Below are 26,354 nucleotides of genomic sequence, written 5' to 3' on the forward strand. Positions count from 1 at the left end.
ACACTTTTTATCTTTTTTAGATTACATCACTTCTCTACTTTTCTGCACATCGTTTTGTAAAAAATTAAAAAATACATTTATTTAGATCATCTCAAACTCTTGAGATTTGAATTTAATACATATCACCCTTAATGTCTGAGAAATTACACTAACCCCCTATCATTATAATTATTTAGACAGAATAAAAATATTGAACTCATACACTCCCTTACTTTTATTTTTTTATTTTTTCCTCTTTCTTTTGCTATACTTTTTTTTTTAAACGTAATTTCTTTTATTTTTCTTTCTTTTAAGAGTTGTTACATTTTATATGAGCAGAGGTGTTAGTGTAATTTACCCTTATAACCATGAATCAATGATGGATCTTTTTGACTAGAGATGAAGAAGTCATAGATTGACAACAAAATACCAAGAGAAGTTATAGGATGTCAAAAAAGCATAATATCAAGAATGGACACAAACTAAAAGCGCGGGTATAATATGCAGTTTTGCAGAGCCCCATAGAATCACAAAAATAGAAAATATCCTGAACACACAAAACCACCAATGGAAAAAATTAAAAATCATCCATGACAAACATTGAGCACAACTAGACAACGACGACGACTCTGGACTGCAAATCCATGCAAAACATAAGCACAACTTTTACTGTACTCTCATTTGGTTGCCTGTGCGATCATATTGCTAATTGAACTAGCCTGCTCTTTAGCAGCCTCCACTAAAGAATCCTACAAACCAAGCATAAACTAAGATAATCGCAAAATCATGTGAGGCAAAGCGCACCACAATTCACAAATATGAAGAAACATTAAGGCCAGATAATCTCGAAATCTAATACCTGTGCAGCAATCAGACGTGCTACTGTTTTCTTGCTAGACTCCTGAAGTTCCCCAGCAATTAAAAGCTCATCCAATATATAATAAGCCTGCCAACTTTTTTCTATCAGATACTTTTCAACAACTATAGAGCAATCAAGTATAATCACAAACCACAGATGGTAACTCTACACTACCAAAAGTTGACATGTAGACTACAAATGACAATTCACCTTCAAAGGATTATTTTGCTTTAAACTTTTTCATCTGATTTTCCAACAAAGGCCGAGGTTGAATAAAAAGTCATACAAAAACCATTGAGAACAAAATGAGAAAAGCTACTATAATTGGTTTACCAAAAAAAAAAAAGGGTACTCCTTTTCTTTTTGATTCAGGCAAAGACTTGCAAATTGGCTTGTAGGGGGAAAAAGGCTCATTTTATTGCTGAAGAAGGTTCACTAACAAAGTGCTGAAGAAGTCTCATTTTAGATGTTTTTTTGTTCATTTCGTTTTTTCATTGTAGAGGACTTCTTGTCCTCTTTTTGTTTCCCTTTTTCTAATTAATGAAATCTCTTTCTGTAGCTGATCAGAAAGAGAGAGAGAGAGAGAGAGAGAGAGAGAGAGAGATCTAAAAAATTAACTTGTCTTAATCAATTGCTTGACTTCTCAGACTACAGAGACCCTAATGGATTGCCTGTCTTAACCAATACACAATTTTTGTGTCCAATATCAAATACAACACACACACAAATAGAAGCAAAGAAAACCCTAACTTATTGGGACCAACAAAATGAATCCATCCTTCTCCACCATTCAGTTCCACCTACTGTAATCGATTCAATTTGGAGCCCCAAGCAACCCAAAAAAAAAAGGTAAATTTTCTTCATTATACGATGATCTTCCCCAACAAAGCAAAGAGATCAAGAATTTAAACATGAAGCAGATAAAACACAAAATACCTTATGGAAATTGAAGATCAAGTCCAGCTCGCAGACCTGATGAAGCAGAGTCAAAGTACCATGAAAATCAATTAAAGATAGTGCATAAACCTAATTAGTATTATTTATAATTTTCCAAGGTCTAGCAGGCTCACACTTCCGAAATACCGGTCAAGTATTTCAACAAAATGGTGTATAATTTCAAGGATCTCCAATTCATTGTCATCCTGATTGATGCACATGCAAAAATACAGGCTGGCATATCTGCAAAAATATATAATTTAACAGAATACCCTTTCTCATGGAATCATGGTTGCAAGCATGAACATCAAATTGGCAATGGAAATCAAAAGCTACCTTTTATAAACAACTTTAAAACCCCTCCACTCCACAAAGTTGCAAAGCTTTGGTCCTCGTGTAAGAATTAAACCACTGAGCTCTCGAACGACCTGTGCAAATTGAACATCCATTGCTGTAACATTTCAATGATGAATGGAATGCACATCAATTCAGGAAAGCTATATATGGTTAAGTTGTCATTTGACATATTTGCGCAAATTAATTTCAGATATGCTAACCATACGAAATTAAAATAGTCAAATATATGACTAAAATATATTTCCTTAAATCTTTACAATGACAACGCCTTAGTTCTGCATAAACGGTGAGCTTGCTTCAAAAGAAAGCTTGAACAAAAAATAACATGTCATTTAAGCCATGGAAGAATTCATTATGAATCTTCTCCCAATGCAAAGCCACTTTGGCTATGTTTGTTTCAGAGGATAGGATTGGGAGAGAGAAGAATATTGTGGGACCCTAGTGGTTTTATTTCATGCCATGGGATATTGGATGCGTACCATAGGATTTAGGAAAATGAGTGGGAGCACTAATTAGTGCTATCACTAATGATGTGGCAGTGGACCTCACCATGAATGATTTAATGTTTTGGCCTTGGTGTTGTATTTTTTTTCTTTTTTTATTGAGTGTCATGTCATTAGTGGTCTTTTTAGAGCTCTAAAATTAGTGGTCTCTATCATTGTTGTAGGATTTATTGTACTATGTTTAGTTAGAGAGGCATAAACAATAGGATAAGCATTGGAGGATTATTTTTGAACACTAGATTAAGGAAGGAAGATAATCCAAAGGGGGATTAGTTATCTCAAGGGTGGCATGAATAATCCCATGAAAATGGGGGATTATTTATCCAGCTGGACAAACAATCCACCCTTATCCAGCGACCCAAACATGGGACTAAGGAGGATTGGGGGACATTTGGGGCCCCACATATTTTTTAGTCCAATCTCCCTCCCTAATCCCCTGAAACAAACATGGTATAGAATATGGTTTTCAATAATTACTATATCTTTTATTACTTGAAGAAGGGGGGCACTCAATTGCTTTTTTTTTCCCCCCCAAAAATGCACTTGGCATGGCACCTCCAGGAATCAGAAATATAAGCAAAATTAAAATTACCTTATTTCTTTCCTTCTGGGTATAAGGTGAATACCACTTTGTCAACCTCACCTTTCCTTGTCGGCTAATGAGAAGCACAAAGTGAATCTGGAACATGTGCAAAAGCATAGAGCCGCTAAGCATTATGTCATGTTCATAGGCAATAGAAACACAAGCCATTATATTATTCTAGCAAAGACATGATTCTATTTGAAAGCTAACCCTTTACATATCTCATTAAAATAGCGAGTTATTTCCCACAAGTAAGAATTATGTTCAGAAAGAAGCAACGAGCAAAACCAGTTTTGTCACAAGGGGCACATAACAGTCAATGAATAATAAGCTACCTCATACTATTCACCCATATTACATCGCTTCTTCAAAAATATGAAATTTCTATATATAGCTAAAGCAATTTATAATCAGTATGAGAAAACCTGACTTGGTTCCACGTAGTTTGTTCATAGTGCAAACAATCACTTATACAACAAGGAGCCATTTCATTTCGGTTAAGTTTTAAGTTTATCACAAAGATCACTATATACTTTTGCATCTTCAATAAGGGTTTTTCGAAAGTTCTATTATCAGGATATGAAGCTTAAATGCAAGCCATCTCCTTTCTAAATTACAACTTAAAAACAAGAAATCATAGGGGCAATGAATGTTCCCATTAATAGTATAACAGGAAGCAATCTAGTAATAAAAATTATTTATCGAGAAGCCATACATTTCTCATGAGACTGGTATTAATCAACAAAAAGGAGGTCCTGCAAGTCTTCCTCGGCAGAGTACCACAGAATTAAAATTAAAAAAAAAAAATTTCTTGCACAACTAGACATGCACCTCTGCCTCAACTTCCAAAGATGTTATAAATTTTCACATAAAAGAACAAAAAAAGATGTGTACGTATAAACATACAGTGCAATAGACAAAAGATAACATATTAGCAAACCACTTGAAGCGTATTGTGATTCACAAATTAATTTGCAAAATCAGCAATTCACAAAGAAGAGTATAATAAAAATATAGGACCATTGAGATATGTAACTCCACTAAAGTCCACCTCACAAAAATTTGTAATTTCCTCTAGCAGAGTCCATTTACATTTTAGGGATAGTCTTCTTACTGTCTTACATTCCCCCTGGGTGAATCAATGCCTAAAAAGTAACAGTTTAAAAAAATAAAAGAAACATAAAACCTGTGCAACCTATAGCTTGGTTATATCATCTCAGCATGTAAAGATTTAAGGGAAATCCAGACTTTGAGAAAGCAAGGATCAATGGCAACTGCCATCTATTGTTCCCACTTGGCATATCTAAAATTCAAAGATCATCTCATGTATATGGTTATATCATCATCTCACAAATCATATCTAAAATTCTAAGCAACTTGTTTGGCAGTAACAAATTTTTGTGAAAATTAAAAATTGGAGTTATGTAGATCATACATTTATATGATAAAAAAATCATCTTATCAAGCTAACATTTAAAAAAAAAATTCCTATTAGATGAAAGACTAGTTAAAAAGTAGAATCCAAAACTGTTTTATATGCTGACTTTGAAAAGTTTAAGGGGCTCATTTGTGTACATGGATATTGCTCACATAAAAAAAAAAAAAAAAAAAAAAAAAACTTTGGGCTACCTATGGGCAAACTAATTTGAATCCTACATGCATAAATTTTTATTTATTTATTTATTTTTGGATCCCAAATTTGTGGAATCAAAGGAAAATGAAATTAATAATACTAGTTCAGTTTTCTAAGGGTAACCCAAAAAATGGATTTTTTGAGAAATACCTAATAAAAGTAGGGAATTAGTTTTTCTTATTTCATTTTCCTCATCCGTTCTTTTCATTTCATTTTTTTTTTTCTGCTTAACAAACCCAAAAACCAAACAGACTTTCAGTATCCAAACAAATTAGTTTCACGGGGCTAATAGTTTCAAAGTCAAAACCAATCTTCCGCTCAACTTCTCCCAGCCCATCCTATGCAACTGTACTCATCATACTCAAATACATCATAGATCACCGGAAAATGTTGATGACCCATAGTCCAAAAGCTTTTGTTCAATAAACAGGGCACTAAACACCATAATGGATCATAAATCCATATATTTCTTTGCTTTCTTGCGGTCCCTTCCCAAGATAACATCAATTGCCTTCAGCACCCTCTCCATTTGGCCAATATGTGGAGATGGAATGAAGGGAAGGGCATTCATTGGGGGTTATTAAACAAAGCAAGAGGGATTAAGTTTTCATTTTTAACATCCACAAAAGCAAATACAGATCTAAAACATTGGTTGTCAACATAATTGCCCAAAATTTCGGGGTTAGACAGACGAAATTCGGGTATACTGCCGATAAATACCAATGTAACATTGCTACCATAAAAGAAATCTCAACCCTAAGAACACAAGATTTTTTTAAAAAAATGAAATTTTTATCGTGCTTTAGTTTTTTGCATTTTCGAAAACAAAAATTAATGAATTTGAAAACACCATTTCATTTCCAAGCCAAATTAGTTTCTGAAATTTTAAAATAAATTTTTTATTGTTCCTAAAAACTGGATTATTTTGGGGAGATTTTCCCGAAATTGGTTTTCCTTAAAAGATAACAAAAACTGAAAACACAACCAAATAAATAGGTTCCAGATCCAACAATTAGAAGCAACGTAGACTCAAATCCCATAATTACGAATTGTTGAGCAATATTTCGACTGCATAAATATATATACGCACATAAACATATTATATACACGTATATATGTCAAGAAAAGAAAGGGAAATGAAATCAACAAGAAGATCTGAAAAGAATTTGATTGGATTTACCATGGTTGAAGCTTTGAAGCAGAGATGATGATAACTGGATGATCAATCTTTGAATCGATCCAAACAAACCGAATCAAATCAATAGCAAAAACACCTTCTCTTCTATCCACACTCTCTATCTCTATCTCTCTCTCTCCCCCTCTCTAAATCGCACCGCTTGTTCGCTGTTTGGGTGCAACAGAGCTCCCTCTTCCCTTCTATTCTCCTCTCTCTCTCTCTCGATTCTGTGCTTTTTGGTCATTTACCTTTTCTATTTTTTCATTAGACAAGAGTGGTATGATGAATTATTTTGGACCTCCACATCTTCTTCTTCTTCTTCTTCTTCTTCTTCTTTTTTTTTTTTTTTTTTTTTTTTTTTTATTTTAATTTTGAAATTTTTTTTAAAAAATTATTTCAAAATAATATCAAAATTATCCTTTAAACATTCTGTCCATTAAATGCACACCCTCCACACTCCCGAATCAAGATCCTCACTTTGATCTCTCTTCTTGACTCTCTCGCTGAGCTATTGGGCCCACTTTTACGTCTAATTTCGATAATTTAAACTGTTCATATTTTAAGATTTGTTGAGTATATCATACCTGTAAAAAATTAAATTGATTGGATATCAGAAATTACATGTTCAGATCATCGAATTAAAAAATATTTTTTAAAAAAATTTAATATATAGTTTTCCGAATACATACGGTTTGATATCTGATCAATTTGATTTTTTACAGGTATAAAATACTCAACAAATCTTAAAATGTGAATGGTTCAGATCATCGAATTTGGACCCAAAAGTTGGCCCAATGACCTAGTAGAGAGTCAAAAAGAGAGATTAAAGAGAGGATCTTGATTCCACATCTCCAACCCAAAAAAAAAAAACTCTCTTCCAAAAAAATCCTAACAAAACCACCAAGAATAAGAAGAGTATCATCATTTTCAAAACTCAAGAAAAAGAAGAAGAAGAATATTGTCCATATAAGCTACAACATGGAATAGCCTTTTGACTAACTATTACACAGAGAGAGAGAGATCTTTATTTTTTGATTTTAATCTTGTTTAGGCCATCTAATATGCCGACTTGTTGATCAACGACTCTTGTTTAACATGGTATAGCCTTTGGATGTGCTTCCGTTTCTACCATAACATATCTTCTCTTTTTTCTCTCTATCTCTGTCTTGGGGCTGTGGTAGTGTGAGTAGGTAGGTGTGTGTGTGGTGAGAATTTAGAGAGAGCCATAAACAAAACAAAGTTATAGTGTACCCAAAAATGGCGAGTTTCCTTCATGTTCGAACTTGTATTCCCGAACAAATAAGTTATGTTCGGAAATGTGTTTCCGAACAAAAAAATAATATCCGAGCCTGTATTCCTGAACTTGAAAAAATAAAATTTCTGCGAGTGTTAAGAATTTCAACTGTTAATTCGCCATCATCTTGAAATAAATAACAATACAAATTAAGTTTGAAAGTGTGATCAGTAAAATAGGTCTGAACCTATGAATAATGATTGGTTACCTGTTTGTAAACAAATAAACAATGTCCGGGCCTATGTTCCTGAATTTTGGTCATACGTTCGAGAGTTCAGTCTTGAAAAAATGACGAACAGATTTTATTATTTTTGTCATTTTTTTTCAAGAAACTTACTCTTACAAGGCCAATCTCCTCTGACCTAAGAGCAACATCAATGCTATGAAGCTTCTCTAAGTTTTTATTGTTGTACTCCTCTCGTTTTATGGAGTTGTAGTTGCCAGAAAAATTTTAACTCATTGTCATTACCGGAAAAGTATAGGTAATCAAATGGTTTGTCACGACCCAAACCCGCTCCTATAGGTTTAGGGTTGCAACCGGCTAGTAATCCGTGATTACCAAAGGCCTGTTTAACAATAATGACAATAATACAATATAAAGGGGCTGGCGGAAGCCAATAAATAATAATATACATCGTCCAACGAGCTGTGAGGACCTGAATGGAAATAAACTTTCATATACATAGTTATATACACGAACACTTGTGTCTATAAAGCTCATATATACAAGACAAAACACAATGTAAGGAATTAAATCCCATTATCGAAAACAGTATTAACAAAAGTCATAAAACATTCATTTCACTTGACCAATGATGGCTTGACAAAATAAGGGTTCTGGTCGACACCACTAGCTTTGATCCGGTGCTCAATCACCTACATATATATAATAAACAGTGAGTTAGAGCCCAGTGAACAACAGATGTGTAAAGAGGTTAAGAATGATATCGTTACAGTCTTTGAAACAATCGATTAGCATTAGAACATTTTCAACCAATATCATTTGTCAATCAATCATTCAATTCGATCCATCATATTCATATAGGTCATAAGTGGTACATCCAATAGAAACAATACACTAGGTCTCAAAAGACCGAACAATCAATTGATGGCCATTATACAATAACAATAGTTCTAAGATTTGGAATTGACAGAGATCTCTGTAACAATAGCGATATCAATATCAATAACAATAACAATAACAATAACAATACGCTATGGATGCCACGAATACAATTCAAAAGAGTATCATCATTCAATCGATAAAAAGTAACCATTTAAAAACAATATAATTTATCATTTAGAAAATAAATACAATTTGAACATATCTTTACAACATTGTTACTCACAGTAGGCTCCTCGGTACACGTACTAATGGTTCGGCGTCTGACCTAAACAAATAAAGTCAAGCACAACACAATTACGATTACACTCTGACAATTATATTCAATTCGATCGTTTGATCTCTATTCGTTTTCTCTCATTTGATTCTTTTTTTTTCATTTGGTTATTCCTATTTATTTTTCTTCCATTCCTTTTTAAATATGGATGACTAGTATTAGGAATAAATTAGATTATTAACCTCCAATTAAAATATGTTTAGCTATGTATTAACCAAACTAATTAAATATAAATAATCTAATCATATACCAACCCTTATTAAGTTCACTAATTACACAATCAAACATAAATTAGGCTCATACACATCAAATTACAATTATTCAATCATGTTTAAATTACTAAATTAGAAACTCATAAATATGTACGTTTTGCAATTTCGCCTCCATTTTCAAGCAAATCAAGGCCCAAATAATTAATCTTCACATTTATTTCCATAATCTTAAGCCTAACTCAATTTCAATTGAATTTAATTAATTCTCAATTGAGGCTTAATATGACTACATCTAATTTTACAAACCTAAATCAGATTTTTAATTGAATTTTTATAAGGCTCTAAATATCAAATTAAACTCATTCTTCCATTTTTGAAACTCAATTTCATGAAACATCTATTTTCTTGAACCCAAGCTCTAATTCATGTTTAATCTCTTCTCAAACTTTATGAATCATGTTTGAAAATAAGTTTAGAAAACGATTGTTTTGTTCATGGATTCTTGAAAACATGACATGCATGTAAGGATCATGCAAACTAATACGTGTTTGAACTAAAATTATGCCATGCATGTTGAGTTTTAAGCTTGTATTCTTCTAATTCCTCATTTTATAATTATATAGACCCAACTCTAATATTTATTCCATGAATTGAAATGTGTAATCTTAAAACTTGCATCCTTAAAGCTTAAAATCCTCAGCTCTCATGGGAAATTACTTCATTTTATGAATCCATACAAGAGAATGAATGTATGGTCATGAATATTTAAAAATCTTGACATGCATGTATACATTTTCCATTTATATCAACATCTCTTACAATCAAGTTTAATTCACCTCATCAAGGTTATATTCTTCTTAAATAATCTAGAATTCCATAAATATGAATGTGATTATTCAAATTGGTGAGATACAAGCAAGGAATTCTTACCTAGAGTTAGAGAATTGAGTTGAAATCGTACTTTTCCTTTAATTTTCTTCTTTCTCTGGGTGTTCTTTTCTTCACTTTCTTTTTCTTCTCTTCCTTCTCTATGTTGAGTTGCCTCACCAAGTCTTTACTCCCTCTCTCTCTACGTGTATAGTTTAAGGCTACCCAACAAGATCCACTAGGTCTATTTTTTTATATTCTTTGATGAGTAAAAACCATTAAACTCAAATTAATTAGACTAAAGAAATTAATTAAAATCAATTTGACTCAAATTAAATTAATCTCATCATCTTATAATCTTAATTACACTAAATTAAAATATACTAAGGTGAATTAGGCTCTAATTTCTATCCAACTATTTAATTCTAACTTGTTAAAATTAGCAAATCAGACAGGTTTAATTTTCATTCTAACCTATCTGTTCAAGCAATACAATTTAATAAATCTCATAACAATCAATAACACTTAACCACATAATTAACATGCAGGAACATAATTAATAGTTCCAATTAAGGCTCAATTCAATCACTCAATGACAGATAATTTCAGTAAACTGAATCAATTTTCAATTAAATTTCTCAAATGGCTCTAAAAATTCCCATAAGCCCATCCATGTACTCAATTTCAATTTGTGCACCTGATAAGATTGTCGATTTCAGTTTCAAAGTTGTAACCTTAACAAACAATTTTCCAATTTACACAGATGTGCACAAATTAAATTACTTGGCACTTAGTTCAATTAGCATTAACGCATAATTAATTGATTAATTAAAGTCACGATTAACAAGTCTAGATCGTCACATGGTTGCCATCGTTACTGTCGGAATATTGCCGCCAAAGGGTTTTCAAGATTTTGAGGTTGGATAGATTTTGAAGTTGGGATTTGGGGAAGATGGATGGGTGGTGATGGGGGTACGGGCTCTCATAAACCTTAATTTATGATATAGTGGATGTGTAGGTTTAATTGTGAGATAGAGCATTCCAAAATTAATGATATCTTTTGTAGTAATTTTATTTGAGGTTATTATTGTAACAAAAAAACTAAAAATCAGGGGTTCCAAAATAATTTATAGAGTGCTAATAGCAGCACTCTTAGGAAAATTACGCTAATTGAACAAAATAGAAAAAGTTTTATAATTTTGACAATATTGTATTAGATTTTTTATTTTATTTTAATTTATATGACATTTAGTTTTATTTTCATCAATAATTATTTAGATCGAATATCTCTAATCGTTCATAAAATTTGATAAAAAGTTTGATATGATGCACTCTAATGAACTAAGGTTTTCATCAAATCCAGCTTAGTCGTCCGGCGTAAAGTAAATTTTTGGTCCATAAGGCCAAAATTCAATTATCCGGCCAGTCGTCCACCAATGGTTATCTATAAAATTTGACGAAAGGCTAAACGCTCTCTTAATTTGATGAAAAATATACTTTTTCCTTCGTTTGATATTAATTTGATGAAATTATTAGAGCATCGTTTTCACTAAATTTTTATCAAATTTAAATTTGATAAAAAGATACAAGTCTAGATTGGAGATGACCTTATATCCATGAAAAAATATTGTTATCTCTTTTAAAATATTTATACTAAAACTTTGATGCTTGTTATATATATATATATTCAAAATTACATATGTCATGACCCAAACCCGCCCCCGTGGGTTGAGGACATAACCGGCCAGTAATCATGAGATTACCTACGGCCTCAAACCAAACCAAATGTATGTTAACAGAGTTAATGGGGGCCAAACGGAAGCAGTTTTAAACTTTGTCCATAGAGCTGTGCTTACATGGCACATCATAACATACCATACACATGCATATTACTCACAGCAAAATGTGTACTACACAAGGTTCTGTACATACAAGATCATATAAGTCTAAGTCAACCCAAGAAAACTGTATACAACATATTCACAGACTTCGCCCACATTACCAAAATAAAACAAAATGACAAAAAGGCGAAGACGGGTCTCGTGCATGAGACGCAAGGGCTGACTCTTCAAAACCTTTGTTGTTTCTCACAGACTTCACTGGGGCTGGGTTTGGACTTCTCTTGGCTCACCTACAAACACATGAATGGACGTGAGTGAAAGCCTAGTGAATAATATCAGAAAAAGGAGTTATACAAACGGTATGTAGAACAACATGCTTCAAACGGCCTTGGGCCCAATTCATATTTTTATTTATGTCAAACTGACCTTTGGCCCATTCATTTATTCGTATCAAACTGGCCTTTGGCCCATTCATTTATTCATGTCAAAACGGCCTCTGGCCCATTCATTTATTCGTGTCAAAACGGCCTTTGGCCCATTCATTCATGTCAAAACGGCCTCTGGCCCATCAATTCATTCTTGTCAAAACGGCCTCTGGCCCATTCATTCATTCGTGTCAAAACGGCCTCTGGCCCATCCATTCATGCTTGTCAAAACGGCCTCTGGCCCATCCATTCATTCTTGTCAAAATGGCCTCTGGCCCATCCATTCATTCTTGTCAAAACGGCCTCTGGCCCATTCACTCTATCATTCAAATCAAACTGGCCTCTGCCCTATTCATTTGGCATAGCAACATTGTCCACCAATCGAATCAACGAACTTATAAAACTTACATAGAAGTAAGTAATTTGGACAACAACATATTTCAGATATCTTTGTTAAGATATTACTCACAGTGATTGTGACGCCCCGATTCTATGCTATTGGTTGCAGACAAGGGAGAGTCACTAATGAGTCCTATGGTCAATAGCCAAGTAAGATCCCAGATCGCCGGAGGAGTCAAAATAGCCTCCCTTCTAAGTCCAGCTTTCTTAGGCAGCGTACTACGCTTTTGACAGATCTTAAAAGGTATTGACACAAGGTCTCATAAGCAACGATAAGGTTCATACATATAAATATATAGAACATAATAGCCATGAATATCCTTTATTACAAAAGTTCGTTCCATTACATTACACCCCAAAAGAAAGTTTAAATCTTCGCATGAGTCTTACAAAATATCCAAAAAGAACTCCTACCTTTTTTTTCTAGGATAAACCAAAGTCTTCAAATGTTTCAGGTTCGACATCTCCAGCTATGAGTTCCTCTTCGTCACCTAGCATGATACGCCGTGAGCTTTGAATGCCCAGTAAACACACACACACACCCCACTCATTTTTCCCAGTCCAATACACAATCACAAAATATAACATCAAGTAGTAAGGCATGATACTCCAATAAATAAATAATTAAATAATTAAATGGTTAAGTTAGATGTCAGTAAACTAGAAATCCCCCAAAGAGATTCCGTCCTCCCAACCACAAGAATCGGATGCGGATTATTCGGTATGCCCCCTCTTTTGCTGCTTTGTTACAGAACTAACCTCGGATGCCTACCAACGGTTATATACCGCGTAGCGCCAACCGCAGGGCCTCAAAAGAGACGGTGAAATAGGGCCTTGCCCGAATCCCTCCTCACACCAAACCACCTAGGGTCCGAATACAACCGCTCCGTTCAAGGGTTCTGAAAACCACTTGCGCAAGACTTTAACTTCAAATAGGGAACGCATCCCAACAATCCATATGACACTTATTCTCATCTTTTCATTTATCAAGTGCTCGAAAACCCAATACCCTCCCAATTAGGTTTCCCATTGAATTAAGTGTTTTAAGTCAAGGTTAGTTCAACTAAACGATAAAATAAAATTCACATAAGCATGCCTCCTCAAGATAAGAAGATAATTAACATAACATACCCATACAACATTATGCCAAGATATGATAATAGGCCATTAGACATTTTCATGAATACAAGGGTATAAAACATCCAAACATAACAAATTTCCAGATTTACATCACATGAAGGTTAATGTGGAAGGACTACTTAGGTTCATCCACCGGACTTGGTTTTCCTTATGGTTCGTAGAGAATTTGATCTAGTTCCTAGAACATCTTTCGAAAATGGGATTGCTTTTCCCGATTTTAAGTTATTTAGAAAATAGTCCAGCACTATTCCAGAATCTGTCTAGAATCTGCCCAGATCTGTCGACTGTTACGAAAACTTGATTTTCTTGCAAATCACTCAATGTTTTTCGATGAAACCAATTTTAGTTGAAAGCTAGCTCCTTAAGGAAGGTTTTGACATAAAATATAGGTTCAGAATATTTTTTTACATTTTTCTGGAATTTTTGAAAGTTGACTAAAAAAACAGGTTTTAAGGTAGAATGCCCGAAACAAGGAAATTTATAAAAACGAAGGTTCCACCATAGGAAAGTTTCATTTATTTTGTGAAGAAAATATGCTAACTATCACATGTTTAACTCAGAAAATTTGTTTGAAAGAGTACCCTTGAAAAGTTGAGAGATTTGTACAAAAAGAAGATGGTTTGTACCAAAATGAGGAAAATACAAGAGAGATGGAAACAATACTCAAATCTTGATATTTTTTAACATAAGAACATGATAATAACAGATCTGAAACATCACTTAAAATCTTTAAAAGGACATGCATTAGAAAAGAAAATGAAGAGAAGGTTGTGTTGGTGGCTTACCTTTTAACTTTGCACATGAAAATCTCTTCTTCTTCCCTCTCCTCCTCTAGACTCCTCTTCCTTGCTCTCCTCTCTCTCTCTAACCAAAATGTGTGTGTGAGTGAGTGTGTTGTGTGAGTTTGTAAGCTAGGGGGTGTGGTGTATATATATAGGCAATTTTGGTGTAAAAGGACATAAAAGCCCTTTAGTTGAAAATTGATGGGAAAGCTAGGATTTTGGTTGGTGTCAAATGGGATAGGAGTAACTAAGGTGCTAAATCATAGGTTTTGGCATCAATTAGTTGATCTTTAGTTGAAAGGTAACTAGTTTTGAGATTTGCAACCTAGGTCTAGGTCACTAGGTTTGGATTTCCTAGAATATCTTAATCATAGTCTTGGGGAAGTGTGATGGGTTGTTATTTTAATTAATTTTGGTCCTAGGCACATCCCTCAAGGTGTATATATACCTATATATATATTGCAAGATTGATGGTATACCAAGGTACAAGGTACAAGGTACAAGTACTAGTTTGGGGTAAATTTAGAATTTAAATAAAGAAGTGAGGGCTTGGAATTAAACTCATGTATTGGAACCTTACTTATGCAGAATTAAATTAAATTAGGTTAGGGAACCTAATCCGGCTAGTGTAATTCCTGTTCCGATAAAAATTAAAAATGCTATCTGGCAAGATTCGAAATAGTTTAAGAAACTGAGGGGCTTTAAGGAAATAATTCAAATGTAAGGGTTTTTTTTTTTTTTTTTTTTTAAAGAAAATATATTTTTTCAGGGCTTCACATTAAATGTAATGAAATGAGGAGGATTAGAACCTTAATGATGTATTTAATTATGATCTAGTTAGGTCTAGAACTAGTGTAAATATCTTCTAGTTAGAAGTACACACATATATATAGCAAATCTTTATAGGTACCAAAGTCATTATTGCTCCAAGATTTCAAGAGATTTTAAAGTACAATGATTATAGTTTAGGGGGATATGATGGCTAGCCATGTGATGGTGAATTGATGGACATGTTATATATATATATATATATATATATTTTGTACAAATCTTGAAAATTGTAAAATATATTATTAAAAAAGATTTTTGGGTAAAAGTGTATATATATAAATATATAATAGTACTTGTTTGGGGTCAATTTGTGATTTAATAAAAATGTGCGGGCTTGGGTTCAATTAAAGTATCTATTTCAAGTATAAAATAATTCAGTTTGTATTATCTTGCTTTGAATTTAAAGGTAAATAACCGAACGATGACTGTAAAAATTGAAAGTTAAGGTTTAGAGCGATTAATCTAAAATTTGAGAGTTAAGTAGTTAATATTAAAGTGTTAGAAGTGATTTCTAAGCTTCCAGGATCGATTAGGGTTTGTATGGATTCGCCCGTGATGCGTTTTCAGTCCTAGGGCTTAATTTGCGATTAATCGACGAACTAAGGGCTTTATTATAATTCAAAATTTAGGGACCTAACAAGGTTTACAAAAAAAAGTCAGGGGCCTCATAGTGATCGGTTGGTTGGTTTTCCTTGGAGCTCGACGCTACACATTCCATGAACACAAAAGGGTCACAAACAATTCAATCCGTTCTTAAATCCACATATTCCTCTTTAGGCTTCATTCTTATCTCTTTAACTCATTTATAATGCTCAATGTATGCCTAAGAGTGCTTGCAAGTGAAAGAGAATGGAAAACGGAACACAGAATGCATTTTCAAAATTTCAGAAAACAGGGTCCCCGCTCGAGCGTGGACTTCCTCGCTCGAGCGGACCCACGAGGTCTGCAAAAGTGCTGGATATGTCAAATTTACGCTCGATCGCCAACTCTGGCACTCGAGCGGAAGGCCTCTCTACATGGCTCCCTGCTCGAGCAGACACCATGTCTTTAGAAAATACTGGGAACACGAATTTCACACTCGAGCGGCGGTTTCCCCGCTTGAGCGGACATCAAAATTCTGGAAAATCCAGAACATGTTCTTGAGCTTCAATTTGATGTTCAAAGGTTCCAAATGCATGATTTTGGCTCAAACTTCACATATACATATCCTAACATGGTATAAACACCAAATTACAACACAATGAAGCTCAATTTCACAATTTAATCACATACATGTCTCAAATTAACTTAAACTCATCACCAACACACTAGATTCAAACATGCAAGACTCAAACTCCCATGATTTGCACTTGCATGTGAAATATACACAATATCCTCAACTTAATTGGTGAAGAGATGATCAAATACATGGACTTAAACCAAAAACCCAACATGGATCATACACATTGTGCTCAAATATGGAAATTCATAGTAATTTCCTACATGCATGCATCTATTGACTTTAAATTCAACAAATGCAACTCAATTTCCTTATAATCAAACTAATTCATGTTCTTGGCCATTAATCAAACTTGAATTCACAATATTACACATTAAACTCATGAATTCAAAATCAATTGCTTACCTAGAAGCCCAATCTTCCCAATCTATAGTTAATTCTTGAGTTTAACTTCAAGACTTCCAAGCTTCAAGACCAAAATATAGATTTTCTCCCCTCTCTCTCCCTAATTTCGGGTCTCTCCCCCTCTAGAGAGCTAAATCAGCCAAAAGATGAAACAAAGAGAGGAATTGAGTGTGTATTGCCCCTTTTATACAAGTCCCACTAAATCAATTTAATAATAATAAATAAATTGGGCACTAATTCATCAATTAAATTAATTTAATCTGATCCGAATCAATTTTCAATCAAATTTCACCGTAGGCTCTAAAAATCATGCTAATCACAATGGCGTAGTCAATTTCGGGTTTCGTGGCCGATAAGGCCTTCAATTTAATTTTCAAAGCAGATAATCAAACAGATATTCCTACGGTGAACAGATAGAAATTCAAAATCACATATTTTCACATAAATGGTACACATAAATATATCAAACACATAATCATATTCATAATAAGGACCAATTAGCATAGTACGGAACAGGGTTATCACAACATATCTTTTTAGTCATGCTCAAAATTAATACAAATTATGTGTAGACATAGATAAATAAAGATAAAATATGTATTCTAATTTTTGAGAGATGATCATATCATTTTTATTTTTTTTTATGTATACAACTAACAAATTTTTAATAAAAACTTGAACAAATGTTTTAAGAATTATTCTTTTTAAAAAATTACTACAATTATATAAAACTTATGTTACTCAATATATAAATTTTAAATCTCAAAAAAATATTAGTGTAATTTACCCAAATTATTATTCTTTTGTAGGCTCTTAACATTTTTATAACAAAATGTGAAACAATCCTGACCTATTATTAGCTGATTAACCAAGATTAATTATGCCTAACAAGTAATTAAGATGAAAGCTTGAGTTAATTCCATGTGTTATGTTCTATATGAGTTTCTATCTGTCTATCATAGGAATATCTGTTTCTGTTTCTGTTTTGTACTGTGAATTGAAGGCCTTATCGGCATCCGATCACGAAATTGACTTGGTATATGTGTTAGTTGGAATTTTTAGAACATTATGATAGGTTTAATTAAAATTCGATTCAGAATGAATTAATGCGAATTAATTAATGGTCATTGCTTGGACTAATTAAAGTCTAATTAGTTCACTCTTAATCAAGGCTATTTAGGGCTTATATGACTAGACACTCACACATACACACTCTCACTTCTTCATCCTGAGACACCAAAATATGGGAGGGAGAGAGAGAGAGAGAAGAGGAGTTTGAACTCAAATTAAAAAGATTGCTATAGAACTTAGAGATTTTGGCATGGAACTTCAAACAATTGATCATCTAGAGCATCATTGACAAGCCTAGATAGGAATTCAATCCTTAGATTGTACAATTATGATGTGTAGGACATGAACTCTAAAGAATTAAGTTGGTTGATACAAGAATTGAGTTAGAATTGAAGAGAATTGAACCATAGCATGCATGCATGCTCATTTCATCACAATTTAAGGTTGTTTTCAAAGAATTTCCGCTTGCATGTCCTTACTTTGATCTTCTTCTAAGAATTCAACATGTTTTTGAGTTAGACACCTCATTCGATCATGTTTTGAAAGCTTTGAACTTGCACCTTTACATGCATGATATGTAATGATATGTTTTCACAATTTCAATGTTGAGTTTTGAACAATTGACAACGCTTTTGGGCTTAATTTTGTGACATGATTTTGAATTCACCATGTTTTATTAGTTTACTAATTTTTTTCAAGTTTTGGGGCCAAAAGTTGCATTTTGAGACTTTGAATTTAGGTTTTGCAGCATGGAGGTGAATTTGGAAATCCCACAATTCAACCTCTCCGCTCGAGCTATAGATCCTACGCTTGAGCGGGCACCTTTGTTTTTGTATCTCCGCTCGAGCGATCAGAAGTTCGCTTGAGCATGAAATGAAAGCTCCCAAAAGTTTTCACGTTTTGTAGACCGCTCGAGCGACAAGAGTTGTGCTCGAGCATAGCGAAGACCCCAGTCTCATGCTCGAGCAACCGTTAAGCGTGTGTTGAGCGAAAAAATCAAGTAACTAGTACTTTTGTAGAGTTTATAGGCCGCACGAGTGACAGAAGTTGCGCTTGAGTGACCACTCACATTTTGTTTGTCCGCTCGAGTGAAAGAAGTTACGCTCGATCGGGACCCCTGTTTTCAGCAAATTTTGTTAAGTGTTTCTAAGTACATTTTAGCATTCTCATTGCATCCTAGGCATTCTTAGGCTAAGATTAAGACATAATAATGAGGATAAAGGCTAGAAACACACTAAGAACGAAATAAGATAAGTTATGTACGATCCAAATGTGTATTTTAGTACATATATCTGTTATGTTTATGTAGGTCACGCGCCGTAAGGTATTGATCCATTGGTTGGCTATCAAGCTGTATGACAATCTGTGAGTAATAACTTAGTAAACCTATATTTAACTTTAATTATTTTCTGAATGGTATGAATTAAGATCTGTTTTATGCAATGTTATATTTTGTACAATGAATGATTGTCCAAGTTTCTGAAATGTATTCGTGGCATCCTTAGCACAAGGCCCTTGCCTGGGGGTAATAATACCGTGGTCTCAAGGCCCTTTCCCGGGAGTAATAATACCGTGGCTCAAGTATGTTACAAGTTTCCCGGTATTGGAGGTTCCTTATGGAATTGACAAGCATGATAATGCTAATGGATGTACCATGTATGCTGGAGCATGAACTCTGATCTCTGTATGCAGTTTGAACAAGAATATGTATATAAATTTGTTTCTAATATAAATTCTGATTTCTGACTTTGTGATGGACATCTTTCATTTAAACTCTTTACTCGTTATTATTCACTAGGCTCCAGCTCACTGTATTATTTATGTATGTTGGTGACCAAGCGTGTGATTAGGCCCAAAATTGAAGGCCTAAGATCTGTTTTGTTAAGCCACCCACCGTGCCTCCTGGGGAGGTTCCCATGTATAGAAGTCAAGTTTTGTGGACCATGTCAAGAGTTACTTTGTGTACCATGCTAAGAATGTTTATGTTTCGTTTATCTGTATATTGGGCTAAGTCCCTTTTGATGATGTTTGCACGGTGTTGTGAGACTTATGTAGACATGACATCTTATGTGTATATGTTATAAAGTTTCAAATTTCTATTCCATGTATGTCTGCATAGCTCTATGGACTATGTATATTTTGTATATTTGCTTCCGCAGCCCTTTAATTATATGTCATTCTGATAAGTGGTCTTTGGTAATCCAAGGATTATTGGCCGGTTACGACGTTAAACCTATACGGGTGGATTTGAGTCATGACAGAGTGGTATCAGAGCACGTGATATACCGCACACACGAGTCTATATGAGCTATAGGGTGTCCTAGAAAAGAAATAGGGACATTTCATGTGCATGTGTGAGTGTATGAGTTGATTACTATGACAACTGGATCTGAACATGAATTCAACTTGACCTCACATAAATGAAACAAATGAACTGAAACTGAATATTCTGAGAAGGGATTACTCGTCTATGTTTATTATTGTTTTGTTTACCTATAGCTAATGGAGAATGCAAGAAGTAATGATGTAAGTGAATCCTCAGAGGCTCGCATGAGCTGAATGAAACAAATGATTACCGCTCTAACTAAAGCAATAACACAGCAACAAAGACAACAATCGATGCCTCCTCCGGTCCAAGTTGAGTTGGATAATGATGACATCATCAACCTAACGCAAAAAATCATGAAGATGAAACCGCCAACTTTCTTGGGTGGTAGTGAACCGTTGAAAGCGGAGACATGATTACTTGAAATAGAGAAGTTATTTGAAGTGTTCTTGTAGACACCCCATTTTTGACCGCCCTTAAGACTTGGGCGCTACTGATAGTTTACTCGGTGATGAAGATGTGCAGTGAAAAGGGTCAATTTCTTTGGCAATGAGAGAGTCAAATCCCAACTTCATACCCCTTTTGGGACCAAAACTATCTTGATCAAAAGATTTTGAGACCTTGAAACCCTCTATTTCAAAATATTTTTGAAAATTCTTCTGCGATGTTTCGACGCTCACATTTTATTAAATGCTACGCTTTTCGGTAAACCGAGTAAGGACAAAGTGGAAATGAATGAAAAAGAGATGAAATCTTTGAAAAATCTTTCAAAATACCTTGTTTAGGGGTTTGGAGTTGAAGAAAATGGGAGAGGAGAGAAGAAAACTAGTTTGGGAGAAGTTCAGCATGAATCCGGGTAGGATCGAAACTGAGCGGCTTCACCAAAACAGGCATAACTTTTTTCACAGTAGGAATTTTGATGCAAGGCTACCACCATTGGAAATCTTACTTCCGGGGCTTCAATTTGGACACAAGAATGACCTAAAAAGGAGTCCAGATGAATGAGATATGCCCACTTGAAGTTGGACCTACAGAGCAGATTTTCTTTGTCGGCCACTGGTGAAGGGTGCCGGCCATGGATGATGCAGTGCCGGCCACCAGTGATGGCCGGCTGGCCAACAATGTCAAAAATCAGATATTTTACAGATATTTTCCCTCCAGCTATTATGCACAAGCCCCCAGCTCAGATATTTTGACCAAGCTCTCTTTTGGCTATATTTTGAAGCCATATCTCTTGTTTTAGGGGGTTAGAACATTTTGGCAAGTTTGAGAGCTTCTCACACTAAAATCTCTCTCTCTCTCTCTCTCTACATTTTTCAGAGCTAAATCTTTACCTCTCTCTCAGGTTTGCTCTCTCTCTTACCCTTGTGTGCATACAAGAGGTATACTTGGAGATACACCTCTCCTTGGCCTAAGCATCCTTGATCAAACTTGATCACCATTGGGCTAAGATCCCTATTTTGAGCTCTCAAAGCTGGTTTAAACTCAAAATTTTGGCCATTTTGCTGTTGTGCTTCAAGGGTAAGCACTTCCTCATTTCAAGCTTGTTTTTGTACACAACCTTGGCTATCTTTTCATGCTGATTTTGGCCTAGTTGTCAACTACAAAAACCTTTGTTTTTAAGGTTTAAAAATGATAGTTTAAAGTGTTTTTGGAGTTAAGGGTGTTTCACCCTCTTTGGTGGCTTATTTGCTAAGCTTCTTGCCTTCCTTTAAAGCCTTTGAAATCATCTTGTTTTGTCCTTAAAACCACTAAATTCCAAAGGAATTTTAGTGGTGGAAAACCTATTTTGAGGCTCAAAATAGGAGGGGGTGGCCCCCCCTCCTCTTATCTTGTTTGCTTGTCTTGATGGCCCACCAAATGAGCATGTGTTTCTACTTCTTTGTGGCTTTGTTTAAGCACTTTTTTGTGACTTTTTAGACCTGCCATAACTATTTTTTAGGCTAGTTTGGTCACCTCTTGCATGCTTCTTGTACTTGTAGTGTAATCCTACTTGTAGCCTTGCAAAGTAGCATATCTTTGTGCCTTGAATTTGCTTAGTTCAAGCATGTTTTTAGCAATTATTTGCCATGACATAACTCTATTTTTCATTGATTTGGTCACCTCTTGCATGCTTTTGGTACTTGTAGTGCAATCATGCTTGTTGGCCTAACATGCTTCATGCTTTTGTTCATCATTCTAGCATGTGTTAGCTTTGCTCCAGCACATTTTTGCCATTAATTTAATATGCTTGAGGTCTATTTTAAGTGGCCTTGGTCATGCATGGCTTGCCTTGTAGGGCTATAGTGCAAATGACTTTGCTAGTCTTGTGCTTTGAGACCCCTAGCATGCCTTATTTGTGACATTTGTGTGATATAGCATCATTTGATATATGATTTCAGAGTATGTTTCACTGTCATACTCTCATGTTTATCACTCTTTCAATGCTTTTGAGACGTTGGGCATTATGCCTTGTTGGTGAGCCAATACATGAGCTTATTTTTCTTGCCATCTATGCTACAAGTCTAGCATGTTTTTGCCACTATTTTGACCTGCCTTAGATCCGTTTTGAATGGTTAGGGTCATTTGAGCATTGCTTAGTATGGTTGTAGTGTAAAGGGCATTGCCTAGCTTTGGGTTTTGAGGCCTTTAACATATTATGCATGTGATGTTTGCATGGTACGACACCATTTAGCAAGTAATTTCAGTGCATATAGTGTAGTCACACTCTCATATACTTTACTTCTTCATAGCTTTTGAGGGTTGTGTATCATGCCTTGCTCATAGGCCAACATGTGTGCATGCTTGTCTAGTCCTTTGAGCTTCAATTCCAACATGTTTAGGGCACTGTTTTGGAATGCATGAGGTCTGTTTGGTATTGGTTTAGTCCATTGAGCATTGCTTTGCATGGTTCTAGTGTTGTGTCTTTCACTAGCTTTTAATGCTTAAGTATTCTAGCATGCTGTGCATGAGTGTTTGCATGTTAGAGTCTTGCATTTCATGCCAAGATTAGCATGTTGTTTGCATGTCATGTTGCTTGCTTTGCATTGTGTTCAATCAGATATTGTGTTGAACACAAGGTGGATTAGCTCACTTCATACTCGAATTGATGAAGTGAGCCAATCACCCTTGGTCTCCATTGCCTTTGATTTCTTATGATAAGGAAATGGCCTAAGTGTCTTGTTTGTCATGCATTTATTAAATTTGTACATGTTGGATCTTTGGCCATCACGTATCTAGATGCTTGATTGATGGTTTTGGATCCAACGATCCCTCTCCCTTAATGTTTTGAGGTGATATAGAGGGGCATAGTACGTACATACCCTTGGGAGACCCTCAATTTCCTCTGTTTTGTGCTATATTGCAACTTGGATTCACAGCACACCAGTGGTCGGCACCCTCTCATCTTTGGCTGGTAGTGTGCATCCTTGGCCGACGGGGGGGTCGGCAGCCACCATTCATGGCCGGCAGGCCACTGGTGCACTCCCCAGCACTGTTTTGGTAAGTTTCAGCAACAAGAACTGGAAGACACCCTGCAACAGAGCCTCTAAAGAGCATCCGGAGAGCTTTTCAGACGAGAAACCGAGTGCATGAATGTTTATTTTTCAAACAGAGCTGTGGCAACTTATTTTTTTTTTAAAGCTTTATTTGTTAAGTTGAATTGGTTTTGTAACTTAATTGATTTGTTTAATTAGTTAAAGTTTTGTAATAATTAATTAGCTTAGCATAGATAATTAGTTGGTTTGTAATAATTAGTTTAATTAACGTAGCTAGTTAGCTAAATTCATTCGGACCCTCCGTCGAGAGGGCAAATGTTGTAATAAGTGTGCGTGTGTGTGTGAATGTCTTCTAATCCCACGTCTTTCTCCTTTTCATTTACCAGCTTTTGATGGTTAGTTTTAGGACATGTTTCAATTAGCATACTTATGCTTTGCATGTTTGCATCATTCATTTGTCTTGCATGCACCGGGCTCGACGCATCATTCAAACTGCATTGTATTTCAATTCCTATTTGAATACATGTACCAAATTGTTGCATTCATATGCCATCTTAGCCAGTCGAGCCTATTTTAGTTGCATTTTTGCATGTGTTTCATTAGGCATTGTTAACATAGCTAGGATCATGCATTGATTACTAACTAGCTTCTTTTTTGGCTCGGAGTATACTGTGAGTGTTTATGCTTTAGCATCCTTGCATGTTTGTAAGTGACTGCCATGATAGCATGCTTGCCATGAGGCTATTTGCTTAATTGCTATAACTGCATGAATGCCTATGGATGAAGGCTTCATTGCTTGAATTGGAACAATTCATCGAAATGTGAGTTTTAAGCCCACTTGAAGTGGCAAATCATCATATTTTAAGCCCACTTGAGGCTGCAAATCCGCATTTTAGCCTACTTGCGAGTAGCATCTTCAAACCATTTTCGAAAAACAAACATGAGGTGTTTTGTTCCAAATTGAGTGATTTAGTCTATACTTGTATGCTACGTGCATCACATAGTAAGTTAGCCAATAAACCGGAATAAGAACACAAGTGTTTATAAAAACAACATATCATGTTAGTATTGGTCGATCTTTGATCGGGCGAGCGGGGGTGCTCATTTCATGACCTTCCCCCCTCGTACCCAAGTTCTCGAGCCGAGACAACTTTGGTGACGACGGACACGTGGCCTTAGGCACGAGTCAGGATTTCCTAAATTTCCTAAAATAAAATATTTAGGTGGTGACTCTGAAATCTGGCAAAGCAGTCCATATTTGGCGCTTTTTGATTAAAATCAATTTTCCGAAATGATTTGCTAGATTTGGACTCTTTGGTGATTTATCAGTCTTACATTGCACTTTGTGAGATTAGATTCAGAACCGTGACAGGAGTTCGAACTGTAGTAGCTAGAACTCAAATTCGCACCCTCGCGCGCGGAGCCGAGTTCGGGCGGTCTGTAGTTTCTGGCGACTCTGCTGGGGATTTAGAGAACTTGACTCGAACATCATGATATGTTGTTTTGTTTACACTTATGTGTTTCTTTGCATTGCATTTGCATTGGTGCGCTTAAGTCACAGTGTTTGCCATCTGCTATTCCTAAACGGTTTGCTGGAGGCCTGCTTGGAAAAGCGTGCCATAAGGCTGACCGGTTACAGGCGCTACCACGATGGAAACACAAACCTCGATTTTTACCGAGGCACCCTTTTTGACCATTCGACCTAGTTGCATATCAGAAGCCGTAAAGACCATTCCAAACTAGGACAGGTTGCTTACCCGATTGTAGGTTATTTGAAAGCCGTTGCGTGCGTAGTGAAACCTTAGCTCCTGACAAAATAGGACAGGGAAACCCTACCTCACCATAGGTGCGTTTTGGCTCTTACTTGCTTGGTATGTGCTGTTAGAGTGCGTCTCTAGAGGTTGTATGTATCAGTTGCAAGTCTGAGTATCGGCCTGAGGGTATCAGTTTACAGGTAGAATTTTGGGCAGAATTCTATAGGGAGCACAATCATTCAGCTTTACTCATAATGGTTCTGGTGAAATCAGGCTGAGATGCTGTCTGTTTTCTTCTTTTGCAAGGTAAGGTCCTGGAACTATAGCTTCAGAAGGCTCCAATATCTCCTGGGTACATTGGACTTGTGTTGATAGACTTTGTCAGGTCAGAGATTCAGTTCAAAAGAACAACCAGTGTTCCTTCGCTGAGGCAAGACAAAGAAAGGCCAGTCAGGGCTCATCGGTTCAACTGATCCGACAATCACTGGCCACATCATCTTTGTTCTAACTCAGCAGACCGTGATGGCACAGAGTCCAGAAGACATGACAACGACATTAAATCAGGGAACTGCTATGCAGGATGAGACCAATGCTGAAACGCAATGCCCATCTAGGGCATCTGCCTCACATCCAGCTTCGGGACCCTAGCCGAACTTTGATCCACTTCCGCCAGCTGAAGATTTGCAGGGTCCAAATCCCCGAGAAAGGTTGACTCAAGCTCAGGTGTTCAGACCCCTAGTGCAGCCTAATGAGAAGCTTTATCCCCTTAATGTTAATGAGCTCAATCCGACTGCAGTGAAAATTGCGAACCTTGAGAAGCAATTCAAAAAGGCACAGGGCCTTAACTCCATTCCCGACATTGAGGATGGGTACCCCGAGGTTGAC

The 26,354-nt window shown here is 35.5% G+C and overlaps 1 protein-coding gene across 1 annotated transcript; it reads right to left on the reverse strand.

Annotated features, from left to right (window-relative positions):
• Positions 1–421: 421 nt before the first annotated feature.
• On the reverse strand, positions 422–6,331 carry LOC114281426 (AP-1 complex subunit sigma-1). Its single transcript, XM_028223870.2, has 7 exons — positions 6,031–6,331; positions 3,227–3,313; positions 2,111–2,202; positions 1,909–2,017; positions 1,775–1,810; positions 839–925; positions 422–728 (listed from the first exon to the last, which is right to left on the reverse strand). The coding sequence occupies exons 1-7, from the start codon at positions 6,031–6,033 to the stop codon at positions 657–659; spliced, it is 486 nt and encodes a 161-aa protein (XP_028079671.1). The 5' UTR covers positions 6,034–6,331; the 3' UTR covers positions 422–656.
• Positions 6,332–26,354: the final 20,023 nt, after the last annotated feature.

The sequence above is a fragment of the Camellia sinensis genome, chromosome 6 (genome assembly GCF_055761805.1).
Source record: "Camellia sinensis isolate YWXY chromosome 6, ASM5576180v1, whole genome shotgun sequence".
NCBI lineage: Eukaryota > Viridiplantae > Streptophyta > Magnoliopsida > Ericales > Theaceae > Camellia > Camellia sinensis.